This window comes from Scyliorhinus torazame, chromosome 19, assembly GCF_047496885.1.
Source record: "Scyliorhinus torazame isolate Kashiwa2021f chromosome 19, sScyTor2.1, whole genome shotgun sequence".
Lineage (NCBI taxonomy): Eukaryota > Metazoa > Chordata > Chondrichthyes > Carcharhiniformes > Scyliorhinidae > Scyliorhinus > Scyliorhinus torazame.
In genome coordinates, this window is record NC_092725.1 from 97,348,193 (window position 1) to 97,362,528 (window position 14,336).

Here is a 14,336-nt window from a genome sequence, read left to right on the forward strand (position 1 = left end):
TAATTTAAAATAAGTTTAGAAATATCTCAACTGGTGACGCTGTTCTTTAAAGATTTTCTGCAAATTAGAACAATGGGGTTAAATCTTGGTTTAATGTCTCATCCAAAAGAGATGCAGCACTTACAATGCAGCAGTCCCTTAGTACTGCAATGGAAATGTCAGCCAGCATATGTGCTCAAGTCATTTGAGTGGGACTCAAACTCTCTGCCTGCTGATGCGGAGATGTCCTACTCATTGAGCCATGGCTATAACCAATTTGCTATAACCCAATCTAGGACGCTTACATGGTAACTCGTGTTATTTGATAAATTTGGTTACAATAAAGGGGCTGGGTTAGCTCGGTGGACTAGACACCTGATTTGTGATGCAGAACCAGGCCAGCAGCGCGGGTTCAATTCCTGTACCAGCTTACCCGAACAGGCGCCGGAATGTGGCGATTAGGGGCTTTTCACAGTAATTTCATACTTGTGACAATAAAAGGTTATTATTACATTATTATTAACCAGACTAATGTACAGTCTGCTTTGGTTTATTAGCTTAAATTAAAATTCACTTGATCTAACCAGGAGCTGAACACAAATGGAATCGCAGTACCTTAACTCAGTGTATGTGTGCCTCCTGTAATTGTGCGAAAAACTGTATGCATTTGAATTTTGATGATCAAGGGAGTCCGGGGTTATGAGAGGCAGGTAGCAAAATGGGGCTGAGGCCACAATCCGATCAGCCGTCATCCAATCAGCCGTCATCAACTGATCAACCATGGTCAAATCAAGTGGCAGAACATACTCGAGGGGCTGAATGGCCTACTCCTAATTCTTGTGTTGCGTTCTTTTATTTGGGATTTGACGTAAAATTGCAGTGATTTTTTTTTTTACTATTCCAAATTCTTTCCCCTAGAAAAAATGACAGCCATTAATTGTACTTGGAGAATGTTGCCTGTCCTGGAGAATGTTGCCTGTCCTGGAGAATGTTGCCTGTACTGGAGAATGTTGCCTCTCCTCTCTAATGGAAAAATTATTTGCTTAACTTTTTATGTTCAGGCCCTACATCATTGTGAAGAATGGAAAACCAGCAGTAACAAATAAGCATATTGAAGAGCTATCGCAGGGCTACAGGTAACCTCTATATCCATTTAATAATATTGATGTGATTTGTTTGTGCACATTCCACAGTTGCAGTGTGACGCCACACCGGGTCAGTTCTGGATGTTGGCGGGGCGAGAGGGGGTGGAGGACACGCAGCGCACGGTGGAGAGTGCTGGCCCATTGTGCTGTTGGGGGTGCTGCCAGCAAGCCTTACTACCAAGTGGTAGAGGGAGGAAATTGCTGGTCTGCCCCCTTGCTGCCTTTTTCTTTGTAAGTGTCGAGCAGTTTTTCAGCAGGTTTATTTGATTGCCCATCTTTTAGAATGTGTGTGATTGTGAGTAAGGGCACAGGGATAGGGGAAAGGAGTCTTGCATTTTGAGGTCTTGCTTTACTTTTTACTATGAATTGTTTTGCTCCTGAGTAACATGAATGTGTCTCAGGAGTAAGTCCCAAATCTCTCTGTCTTCAAGAGTATGTTTACTAACCTTACTACCTAGGTTAGAAAAATAAAAATACCAGAAGGAAGAAACTAAAAATTGTTTTAGGAACCTTCTATCCCTGTATCCAAGTCGTTAATATAGATTGTAAATAGTTGGGGCGCAAGGACTGAACCCTGTGGCACCCGATAGCACAGTTGCTTCACAGCTCCAGGGTCCTAGGTTCGATTCCCAGCTTGGGTCACTGTGCGGGGTCTGCACGTTCACCCTGTGTCTGCGTGGGTTTCCTCCCACAGTCCAAAGATGTGCGGGTTAGGCAGATTGGCTATGCAAAATTGCCCTGAGTGTCCCAAAAAAAAGTTAAGTTGGGTTACGGGGATAGGGTGGAGGCGTGGGCTTGAGTAGGGTGCCCTTTCCAAGGGCCGGTGCAGACTCGATGGGCCGAATGGCCTCCTGCACGTAAATTCTATGGTTGCTTTTAAACCAAGAGAATTATTTCTGTGCCTCCAGACTGGCTCTCTGGTCCTCAACAATCAATAGAGTTTCATTTCAGAACTAATAATATTTTTAAAATAATTCTTTATATATTTAGTGATATGTTATTTATATCAAAAGTTAAAACAAATTGCAAGTTGTGACTTATTTATGAATAAGCTTTATAAACACATTTCCTTTATTGTAACCTTGGGAGCGAGCTGATCCATCTTGCCTTTCTGTGAAATATTCAGTTCTGTACCTCCCTCTTCTTGTACCTTTTCATTGCCCTCAATCGGCTGTTGAAGTTTGTTAGAATTGTTCAAACAATGTGTCATGTGAGAGTACCTTTAAGACATGGATGTTTAAGCAATGTACCTTTAAGAAAAGTGATGTCAGAGAGTGGGTGGTCAGCCATTTTGAAGTTTGAGTTTGAAAAAGAGCTGATGTGTGTCGGTGTGTTTCCAGAGAGTTTCAGTTTGAAAAAGCAGCTTGTGTGTCTCTGTGTGTTTCCATAGAGTTGCAGTTTGGAGGAAAAGAGCTTGGGGAGTGTCTGTGTTTTGCAGTGAGCTGGATTTGCTGTGATGTCTGCCATAAAAGACTATCTCTGGATCATTTGTGTGATTTTAAACTCATATTAGTAAAGCCTTTAACCTGATGTGATTTTGTTTAAAGGTGTTAAGTCTCTTGGAAGTTTGAAGGAACATTTTGAGGAATTATTTACTGTTGCAATATTTTCTGAGTTATCTTTGAAGTAAGGGGTGTTAAGAGATCCAATGTTTATTTAAGATGTTAAGTTGAGTTCATGGAATAAACATTGTTTTGTGTTTAAAAACCCACGTGTCCATAATTGTAATCCCACACCTAGGGAACAAGCCGTGTACTAGGAAAAGCAACAAATACATTAAAGGGGGAGGTTGGTTGAACTCCATGATACATTTTGGGGTTCTGCAAACGCCTCAACCATAACAAATGGCAAAGTCCATATAAATTGAGAAAACAATGATGTGGAGATGCTGCCATTGGATTGGGGTGGGCACAGTAAGAAGTCTTACACCACGTTAAAGTCCAACAGGTTTGTTTGGAGTCGCTAGCTTTTGGAGCGCAGCTCCTTCAGGTGAGTGATGAAGGAGCTGCGCTCAGAAAGCTAGTGACTCCAAACAAACCTGTTGAACTATAACCTGGTGTTGTAAGACTTCATAGTGAGAAAACAATGAGTAATGTGGACAACGGGGTGCCTGTAGATGTGGTGTACTTGAATTTCCAAATGGTGTTTGGTAAGGGGGCCACATTATGCAAGATAAAGCAACTGGTTAGCGGTAACATATAATAAGAGGATTGGTTAGCTAACGGGAAGCATAGAATGGAAATAAATGAGGCATTTTCGGGTTGGCAAGCTGGAGCTAGTGGAGTGTCACAGGGATACCCGGTGCTGGGGCTAGAGGTCAATGCTGGGGCCTCAACTAGTTGCAATCTATCCAAGTGTCTTGGATGAAGAGATCAAATGTATCATGACTATATTTGGTGATGTTGCAAAGATAGGTAAGTTTGTTGTAGTGATATGAATCACTATATACACAAGGGGTTAAGGTAAATACACTACAACTAAGTAACCACTAGAGGGAGCACCAGAGATGCGTGTATATATACAAACAGGAAGTCCGTCTCTCTCTCTTCACAGGAACGGCAGCTGGTGAGCAGGGCACAGACAGGCAGCTCAGATGTAACATAGTATAAGCGCTGGAGAGAGAACAAACTCGTAGAAATAAAGCATCTACTTCAAGTGTAAGACTACGAGCTTTATTCAAGGAATAATACATATGTCATGAGGACTAAAGTCTACAAAGGGATTTAAATAGAGATAGGCCACAAACATTGGCAGATGGAGTATAATGTGGGAAAATGTGAACTTGTCCACTTTGTCAGGAAGAATAAAAAAGCAGTGGTCCAGAGGGATCTGTGTCCGAGTACATGAATCAGAAAAGGTTATTATGCAGGTAGCGTAAGCCTCCGCGTACCCGAACAGGCGCCAGAATGTGGTGACTAGGGGCTTTTCACAGTAACTTCATTGCAGCCTACTTGTGACAATAAAGAGTTTTATTATTAGGAAGACAAATGAAATGTTTTTATTGCAAAGGGAATGGAATATAAAAGTAAGGAAGTTGGCAAATCCGCATTTGAAATACGGTGTACAGTTTTGTTCTCCTTATTTAAGACAGGATACAATTGATATTAGAAGCAGTGCAGAGAAGGTTCACCAGGCTAATTTGTGGGATGAAGGGATTATGAGGAAAGGTTGCACCGGTATTCATCAGAGTTGAAAAGAATGAGGGGTGATCTTGTTGAAACATACCCGATCCTGAGGAAACTTGGACAGGGTTGATGCTAAGAGGATGTTGGTGGCGAGGCATGAACCAGAGATCACAGTTTTAAAATAAGGACTCTCTCATTTGAACCGGAGATGGGATTGTCTGAGGGTCATGAGTCTGTGGAATTCTCTTCCCCAGAGAGTAGTGGAGGCAGGGTCAATAAATATTTTTAAAGTGAGTTGGATTCTTGATTGACAAGGGAGTCAAAGGGGGTCATAGAGGAAGTAGATTTGAGGGCACCATCAGATCAGCCATTGAATAGCGGAGCAAGCTCGAGGTACCAAATGGCCTACTCCTAATTCATATATTCAGTGTGTTAGCCCGGCCCTCAAACCGGTTACCATGGAAACAGTAATGACAAACATTGCAATATGCGCAACAATATAGGCTGGTATATTTTGAAGCTCTTCAAGATGAGAGCCCTGAATTTAAGGGATAAGCTCCTGGATAAAAAACAGGGCAAGTTTGTGTCATGGGGCGAAGCAGCAAAATTAACAAAAAAAAAGATGTGCACTCAAAGACCTTGTTCAGTTTAGCTGAATGTTCCAAAATCTGCTCTGCAGTATTGCCTTTGATTTGGGATTTGCACATGTAAAGTGAAGCAGTGTCGTTTGGAAAAATGAACAGTAAATGGAAATGGACCTCAAATTGTAATGGGTTTAGGCACCAAGGTAGAGTGAACTTTAAAAGCAGGGATGCAGGTGACAAAATAAAATTGTAATGGTGAATAGGATCCTCAGTAAATGGAATACAAAACCAAAAAGGCAGTGACTAAACTTCTACACAATATGCAAGCTGAAATTTGAGCTAGTGATAAATATTGGCCAGAACGTGGAGGATAACTGTCCTGCAAAATAGTGCCACAGGAACATTCGCCCATCTGGGAGGATTGATGGTGCCTCGGTTTAACATCTCATCCCAAAGATGAACCTCCGACAGTGTAGCACTGTTTAGAATGTCAGTCTCGATTTTTGTACTCCAGCCCGAGAGAGGTTAAACCGAGAGCCCTGTGACTCCAGGATAAGAGTGCTGTCTACTGAGTCCTAACCGGCAGACAAGCCCTTTGTTCTGTTTTTTAAAGTTGTGAATTATGTCATTTGAAATTATCGCCGGTTTAAAGCACGTTTTCATTTTATCATGGTTTGTAAGGGGTGCTCTCAAAATAGAGATGCCACCATTTTTGAATTTGTGCAGTTCCTGCCCGTGCTCGGTTTTTTTTGAAGCAGAAACGCACTGTTGATATTTGGATTCAATACTAACCCCAGAGTAAGAAAATTCTTGACAAGAATAACCACATTGGCTGAAAGGACAATCACTAATTTTGAATGCAAACTAGGAGGATTATTGAACAATAAAGATTGATACTTGTGCCATTAGTCAGTGCACAGTGCACATGCATGGCAGGGCTCACACAAGCGGCATGGTAGCACAGTGGTTATCATTGTGGCTTCACAGCGCCAGGGACCCAGGTTCTATTCCTGGCTTGGGTCACTGTGCGGAGTCTGTACGTTCTCCCTGTGTCTGTGAGTTTTCTCTGGGTGCTCCGTCTTTCCCGAACGATGTGCTTTCTGAATTCTGAACATTCTGAATTCTCCCTCTGTGTACCCGAACAGGTGCCGTAGTGTGGCGACTTGGGGATTTTCACAGTAATTTCATTGCAGTGTTAATGTAAACCTACTTGTGACACTAATAAAGATTAGATTATTATTACAAGTTCAACATCTTTCAGTCTGTCTTTCCTGTGGATCTCAGGACTTCTGGGATCTTGGTTCTGTGAATCTGGTTTCTTGACTAACCACATCCTTCAAGGTTTCAGCTTAACTAACAACTATAACATGCATACAAATCCCTTTGCAGCTTTAAGACGTCAACTCACAACTTTCCAGTCTACCTTAACTGCTGAAGCTTACAGTCCACCTTAACTTCTGAAGCTACACCCTTCACAGCTGCCTGCTGCGTTACTCTCTCTGTCTCTCCCTCGGGCGCCCTCGCCCTTGTGCTCCCTCGCTCTAGCACTCCTCCACTAAGAGGTTATATGTTCCCTGCTCACTCTCTTGAAGCAATTACTTTAGCCCTGGCAATCCTGTCTATACTGGATCGAGTGATCCCTAATACTGGATTCTTATGGCAATCCTCATCCCTGTGACAGTTACTTTAGTCACTAATTAAGCCTAATACTGGGTTCTTATGGCATCCCCGCAGTTCATGACAAATAGTCATTGACTGGCAATGTCCTACGTAAATGCTAACTTCCTAGCAAGTGCTCTGATCCTTGCTCTTCAGATAAGTGCCTCCCGGAAAATATCCTGTGACTTGGCAAGTGCAAAGGTCTCGGTGATGCACCACAATTTTTCTACCCTTTACAGAGGATAGCTTTGCAACATTTAGCTCCAGTATGTGCACCTGGGTCAACACAACTAACTACTTTTAATCCAATAAAAATCTGAAAAGAGGACTGCTTAGCATCCCCACAACAATTTTACCTTCATTTGTATCTCTTAACTGGAGGTCCTAAGAACATCTAGTCTTCGGACATTCTTCCAGCCAATCAGTTTTGCAACCTTGTCTTCCCTTCTCACTGCTACACTACAAATTGTATCTTTTGACTGGAGGCCCTGGAATGAACATCAGGGGCGAGATTCTCCGACCCCCCGCCGGGTCGGAGAATCGCCGGGGGCTGGCGTGAATCCCGCCCCCGCCGGTTGCCGAAGTCTCCGGCACTGGAGATTCGGTGGGGGCGGGTATCGCGCCGCGCCGGTCGGCGGGCCCCCCCGCTCGATTCTCTGGCCCGGATGGACCGAAGTCCCGCCGCTAAAATGCCTGTCCCGCCGGCGTAAATTAAACCACTACCTTACCGGCAGGACAAGGCGGCGCGGGCGGGCTCCGGGGTCCTGGGGGGGGGCGCGCGGCGATCTGGCCCCGGGGGCTGCCACCACGGTCTCCACCATGGCGGAGGCGGAAGAGACTCCCTCCACTGCGCATGCGCGGGAATGCCGTCAGCAGCCGCTGACGCTCCTGCGCATGCGCCGCCCGCAGATGTCATTTCCGCGCCAGCTGGCGGGGCACCAAAGGCCTTTTCCGCCAGCTGGCGGGGCGGAAATTTGTCTGGCGCCGACCTAGCCCCTCAATGTTGGGGCTCGGCCCCCAAAGATGCGGAGCATTCCGCATCTTTGGGGTGGCGCGATGCCCGTCTGATTTGCGCCGTTTTGGGCGCCAGTCGGCGGACAGCGCGCCGTTTCCGGAGAATTTCGCCCCTAGTCTTTATGCCACCTTCCTGATCAATCAGCATTGTATTTTTGGCTTCTATATAGTGCTGAGCTAGACTCACTGGAACTATAGCCCCAAGTGTTCTTTCTTAAAGCTGTATCAGTATTTGGCACTTAAAGAGATGGCAGCTTTAAGACTTCTCACCAATATATCCCAGAATTCACAAGTTATCCCAGTAATACATACAAATTAAGACATTTATCAATAAGCTCATTTATAGAACAATTTGATCATTTAAGCCTTATTATTTACACACATGTGCCAACAAGGTGAAGTTTCAACAGCACCCTCTTTTTAAAACGCATTTCTGCTTGAGGCTGTTAATTCAATCAGAATATTTAAACGGGAATTAAATTATTTTAAGGAAATAAAAGCTCAACTTGGGGATTGAAATGTGCCCTAAGGTACTCCAGCTGGAAATACTCTGCAGGTCAGGAAGCATCTGAGGACAGGGAAACTACCTTAATATTGCATGGTGATGATCTATCATCGGAAGTGAAGAAGTTGGAGGTATTACAGGCTTTAAGCAGAGGCAGGCAGTCCTCGACTTTGCACCGTTCGAGTTACAGAAAACGGTACTTGCAACATTTATAAATTTGCAACCTGTTTCTGCTTTAACCTGTTAACCGGTTGAAGTGGCGAAGTGGCAATTTTCTGTTAAGATGTGGCTTTACAGTACAATGGGAACAGAGGCAAACGGGGTGATAGATGGAATGGGAGCATTGGAGTGCGAGAGGCAGTGCTATCTGTCTTGGTTTTATGTGCCTAGTTTGGACAGACGCTCAACACCGAGAGAATGAGAACACAGTAAATTGGTTCATCTCCTAGCGTTTCCCATGTGGTTTAATCTCCTACAGGGACTAGTTGGCTGAAAAATATCTTCAGACAAGTGGCTTACCACCACCTGGGACCGCCAAGTAAATACACAATAAAACCTGAAGGAACGGACATTAACGTGTTCACCCATTTTTAACATTGCACCCAAAGGGAAAATCAGTGGGGGTGGGGAGCGGGTGGTGCAAAAGGGGAGGTCTGTGATCGAGAGATTAAATTGCAAAAAGGGATGATAATGGGACAAATAAGCAAAATATGTCTCTAGAGGGAGTGTAAATATTTCAGATATCCAGCATCTACATATTTTGCTTCTGTATTAATGTAATGGTTTAATTTTTATGATTTGGCTGCAGGTCCTTTGAAGATTTCTTGCATGAGGGATTAGTGGAGTACCTAGACGTCAATGAAGAAAATGATTGCTATATTGCACTTTATGAGCATATGATCAAAAAGTAAGTTTAGAAACTGCTGCACAGGAATGATTTTACACAAAAGTATTCATTTCAAAAGTATAATTTGTCAATTCTGCACACTTTTTTAAAGTTTAAGGTCCATGCCTTGGAAGATCATGCCTGGATATTAAATGTTAGGAGTGTGCAAACAGGAAGAGGCCGCTCAGTCCTTTCAGCCTGTCCCCCTATCCTATCAGATGATGACTGACCATCTATCTCTTTCACCTGTCTTTATCCCTTGATATCCCAACGCAGTAAATTTCTAATCATCTCAGTCCCGAAAACTCCAAATGACCCCAGTGCCATTTGTGGGGAAGAATTTTAGATTTCCACTGTGTTTTGCATGAACAGTGCTCCTGATTCCACTGCTCAGTGGAATTATGCCCCCTTGCTCTGTGTTTTGCAACCCAAGGGGAGAGCTTTTCTGTATTTGAACCTCTATCATTTGAAAACATTTCAACTCAATGGAATATAAGTCAACTTATTGCAACCTGCCGTCACAATTCAACTCTTTTAGTCTCAGAATCACTCTGAGGCATCTGCTGCATCTCCTCCTAGGCGAATATACACTTCCTGAGGTGTGGTGCCCAGAGCTGTACACGTTTACTCCAGGTGGAGCCTGACCAGTGCTCTTGGCAGCCCGTTTCTTTAGGGCTTTGTCAGTTTGAGGGTGTTGCCACAACCAAATTCTCTCAGCTATATGGATGCCGGCCTCTCCCACATTGGTGGTGAAGCCTCTGGAGAGGTCATTCTTGGGGTGATGCCCGAGAGGACCATGCGCAAGGAGCTTGTGATGAACAGCCAACCGGGAAGGCAGAGGTTGACTAGTTGGGTTGCATAACGTCTCATTTATGATTTTGTCCTGAGGCTTTATTTTTGTCATGTGCAAACTGATCTGACATCAGATCTATCCATTCACCTGTTCCGTCCTGTAAAATGAATATTTATTTTCTTTTTTTAAATACATTTAATGTACCCAATTTTTTTTTTCCAATTAAGGGGCAATTTAGCGTGGCCAATACACCTACCCTGCACATAAAATGGGTATTAATGTATTTGTGGAGCTGTACTTTTACATTGGGAAATGCGCCTATTTATGAAACACACCAGATGTTTTTCATCTGAAAGGCACTTTATCAATACCAGCTATCCTTAAAATCTTTCTTTAGAACATACAGTGCAGAAGGAGGCCATTCGGCCCATCGAGTCTGCACCGACCCACTTAAGCCCTCACTTCCACCCTATCCCCATAACCAAATAGCCCCTCCTAACTTTTTTTTTTTTGGACACTTAAGGGCAATTTAGAATGGCCAATCCACCTAACCTGCACGTCTTTGGGCTGTGGGAGGAAACCCGAGAACCCGGAGGAAACCCACGCAGACACGGGGAGAACGTGCAGACTCCGCAATCAGTGACCCAGCGGGGAATCGAACCTGAGACCCTGGCGCTGTGAAGCCACAGTGCTAGCCACATGTGCTACCAAGCTGCCCTAATCGCACAGCTGGGGGTCCTTCGGCCCACTATGTCTGGCCAGCTCTTTAGTCAAGCTGCCTAATTAGTTCAATTTTTCTCTTTCACCATAGTCCTGCAATCTTTTTCTCCTTCAAATATTTTAAAAAGGGAATTGGATAAATTACTATTGAATCTGCCTCAACCACCCTTTCAGGCAGTGCGTTCTGGCTACTTAAAATAACTTCTTATCTCACTCTGGTGGACAGCACGGTAGCACAAGTGATTAGCACTGTGGCTTCACAGCGCCAGGGTCCCAGGTTCGATTCCCTGCTGGGTCACTGTCTGTGCAGAGTTTGCACGTTCTCCCCATGTGTGCGTGGGTTTCCTCCGGGTGCTCCGGTTTCCTCCCACAGTCCAAAGACGTGCAGGTTAGGTGGATTGACCTTGATAAATTGCCCTTAGTGACCAAAAAAGGTTAGATGGGGTTATTGGGTAACGGGGATAGAGTGGAAGTGAGGGTTTAAGTGGGTTGGTGCAGACTCGATGGGCCGAATGGCCTCCTTCTGCACTCTATGTTCTATGGTTCTTTCGCCAATTATCTTAAATTTGTGCATTCTGCTTACCAACTTGCCTACCACTGGAAAAGTCTTCCCTGTATTTACTCCATCAAACCCCTCATTATTTTGAATACCTCTATTAACTAAACAGGGCACTCCATTATACATTGCTGTTGGGTCTCCGATGCATGAGAGAGATTTTACCAAACACTGGTTAAAGTGTCTGAAATTAACTCTGTTGCTCATCATTACAGATCCACAACCCACTTGGAGATTGAACCATTTACACTCCTTGGTGTGTGTGCAGGGCTTATTCCTTACCCGCACCACAATCAGTCTCCTAGGAACACCTACCAGTGTGCAATGGGAAAACAAGCCATGGGTAAGAACTGCTCACCTTATGAAAAATCCCTGCAACGTTAGCTGAAACAGGGCGAAGGAGAAACTCTGATCTATATTCAGAAGTTTGTGGCCAACGCGTTCAGGTGTCTCACTTGCTGCAATCAATTCAAATTCCTAATTTGTCAAAGAACTTGGGGCAGAAAATAAAAGTTATAATGTGAAGAAAGACTCGGAAAAAGATGTTTGCAGGAACAGAAGAAGATGAAAGGAAAGGTGAAAGAGGAAATCTGATAAAAGTTGCCAAGATCAGTTGTGAAGATAAGCGATGCGCAAGTGATTTCTGGGAGGTACGTTTTTCCTTTAAAAACACTTCCCTTCACAGGAGCAGGCCTTGGGATTTCGGCGGGAGCGGTGTGCAAGTGATTTCTGGGAGGTAAGTTTTTCCTTTAAAAACACTTCCCTTCACAGGAGCAGGCCTTGGGATTTCGGCGGGAGCGGTGCGCAAGTGATTTCTGGGAGGTAAGTTTTTCCTTTAAAAACACTTCCCTTCACAGGAGCAGGCCTTGGGATTTCGGCGGGAGCGGTGCGCAAGTGATTTCTGGGAGGTAAGTTTTTCCTTTAAAAACACTTACCTAGTCCCTTTTCTGTTTTATTTTTTATTTTTTTTAATATAAGGCGGGAACCGGAAGTTCGACTTCTGGGAAGGCACCCCCCACCCCAACCAATAAATTCTGGTGGAGCGGAAACCCGAGACACTACACGTGTAGTGTCTCCCACCCACCCTCCTCCTCTAACCTAATAAAAAGATCCATTGGTGTGAGGTAAGTGCCATATTATATTATTATTATTAGCATTTTTATATTATATTATTAGCATTGCGTAGGTCAAGGAGACACAGCCTGAGTGAGAGAGATACAGACAGTGAGAATTTGGTAGTTTGGTGCAGTGAGGTAACCAGGAAAGGTAAGTGGTTAACCTAATTGTGCTGTTTTTCAGTTAAAAGTGCAGTGTAGATTAGTGTCTGATTGGCTGAAGCTGCCCCCACCATAAACTTAAATTAAACTAATGAATTAATTAGTGATGGCTGGTCAGGTGATGTGCTTGAGCTGCTTGATGTGGGAGCTAGCAGATCCCATTGCGAGCTGCAGCGACCACATCTGCAGTAAGTGTTGCCTGCTCGAAGAGCTCCAGCTCAGAGTTGATGAGCTGGAGTCTGAGCTTCAAACACTGAGGCACATCCGGGAGGGGGAGACTTACCTGGACACTGTGTTTCAGGAGGCAGTCACACCTGTCAGAGTAAGTAGTTTAAATCCTGCCAGCGGCCAGGGACAGCAGGGTGTGACTGCAAGTCAGGCAGGTAAAGGGAACCAGCAGTCAGGAACTCAGGAACCTCAGCCCTTGACTCTGTCCAACAGGTATGAGGCACTTGCTCCCTGTGTGGATGGCGAACAGGGTTGCAGGAAGGATGAGTCAGCTGACCAAGGCACCATAGTTCAGCAGGCCATTCAAGGGGAGGGAGTAAATAGGCAAGTTGTAGTTGTTGGGGATTCTATTATCAGGGGGATAGATAGTATCCTTTGTGAGCAGGATAAAGAGTCCCGCATGGTATGTTGCCTGCCCGGTGCTAGGGTGCGGGACATCTCTGACCGGCTTGAAAGGATACTGGAGAGGGAGGGGGAGGATCCAGTTGTTGTGGTCCATGTCGGTACCAACAACATAGGCAAGTCTAGAAAAGAGGACCTGTTTAGAGATTATAAAGAGCTAGGATTCAAATTTAAAAAAACAGGTCCTCAAGTGTCATAATCTCCGGATTACTGCCCGAGCCACGTGCAAATTGGCATAGGGAGGCAAGAATAAGGGAGGTTAACACGTGGCTGAAAGAGTGGTGTGGGAATCAGGGGTTCCTTTTCATGGGACACTGGCATCAGTTTTGGGACAGGGGGGACCTATACCGTTGGGATGGTCTCCACCTGAACCGAGCTGGGACCAGTGTTCTGGCGAAAAGAGTAAATAGGGTGGTCAATAGGACTTTAAACTAAAGATTGGGGGGGGGAAGGGAAAGTCAGGGAACCAAGAGGTGAAGTAATCAGTGGGGAGCGTAGCTGCTTAGGAATACAAAAAAGCATGAAAAGACAGAACTCAGGAGAGGTTACGATTGTCCCCATCCCACAAAATATGACAGTGTATGGAAAGGCTCAGTAAACCAAGGTCCACCACACTAAGAAAACAAAAAGGGACGGTCAATAGAGAATTAAAGGTGCTATATTTAAATGCGCGCAGTGTACGGAACAAGGTAGATGCGCTTGTGGCCCAGATTGTGACTGGCAGGTATGATGTGGTAGGCATCATAGAGACATGGTTGCAGGGGGTTCAGGACTGGCATTTAAACATCCAGGGATTCACAACCTATCGAAAAGACAGAGGTGGGCAGAGGGGGCGGGGTTGCCTTGTTAATTAGGAATGAAATTAAATCAATAGCACTAAACGACATAGGGTCAGATGATGTGGAGTCTGTGTGGGTAGAGTTGAGGAACCACAAAGGCAAAAAAACCATAATGGGAGTTATGTACAGGCCTCCTAACAGTGGTCAGGACCGGGGACACAAAATGCACCACGAAATAGAAATTGCATGTCAGAAAGGCACGGTCACAGTGATCATGGGGGACTTCAATTTGCAGGTGGACTGGGTAAATAATGCTGCCAGTGGACCCAAGGAAAGGGAATTCATTGAATGTTTACAGGAGGGCTTTTTGGAACAGCTTGTGATGGAGCCCACGAGGGAACAGGCCATTCTGGACTTAGTGTTATGTAATGAGCCAGACTTGATTAAAGATCTTAAAGTAAGGGAGCACTTAGGAGGCAGTGATCATAATATGGTTGAATTCAATCTCCAATTTGAAAGAAAGAAGGTAGAATCAGATGTAAAGGTGTTACAGTTAAATAAAGGTAACTACAGGGGCATGAGGGAGGAACTGACGAAAATCAACTGGGAGCAGAGCCTAGTGGGAAAGACAGTAGAACAGCAATGGCAGGAGTTTCTGGGAGTAATTGAGGACACAGTACAGAG

At 44.6% G+C, this 14,336-nt stretch overlaps 1 protein-coding gene across 1 annotated transcript in view; it reads left to right on the top strand.

Annotated features, from left to right (window-relative positions):
- Positions 1 to 14,336, top strand: part of polr3b (polymerase (RNA) III (DNA directed) polypeptide B) — a 106,000-nt gene that overhangs the window by 52,606 nt on the left and 39,058 nt on the right. The window contains exons 17-19 of the mRNA XM_072484878.1: positions 1,041 to 1,115; positions 8,820 to 8,918; positions 11,182 to 11,309. Coding sequence (XP_072340979.1) covers positions 1,041 to 1,115; positions 8,820 to 8,918; positions 11,182 to 11,309 — 302 coding nt within the window. The remainder of the gene's footprint in view (positions 1 to 1,040; positions 1,116 to 8,819; positions 8,919 to 11,181; positions 11,310 to 14,336) is intronic.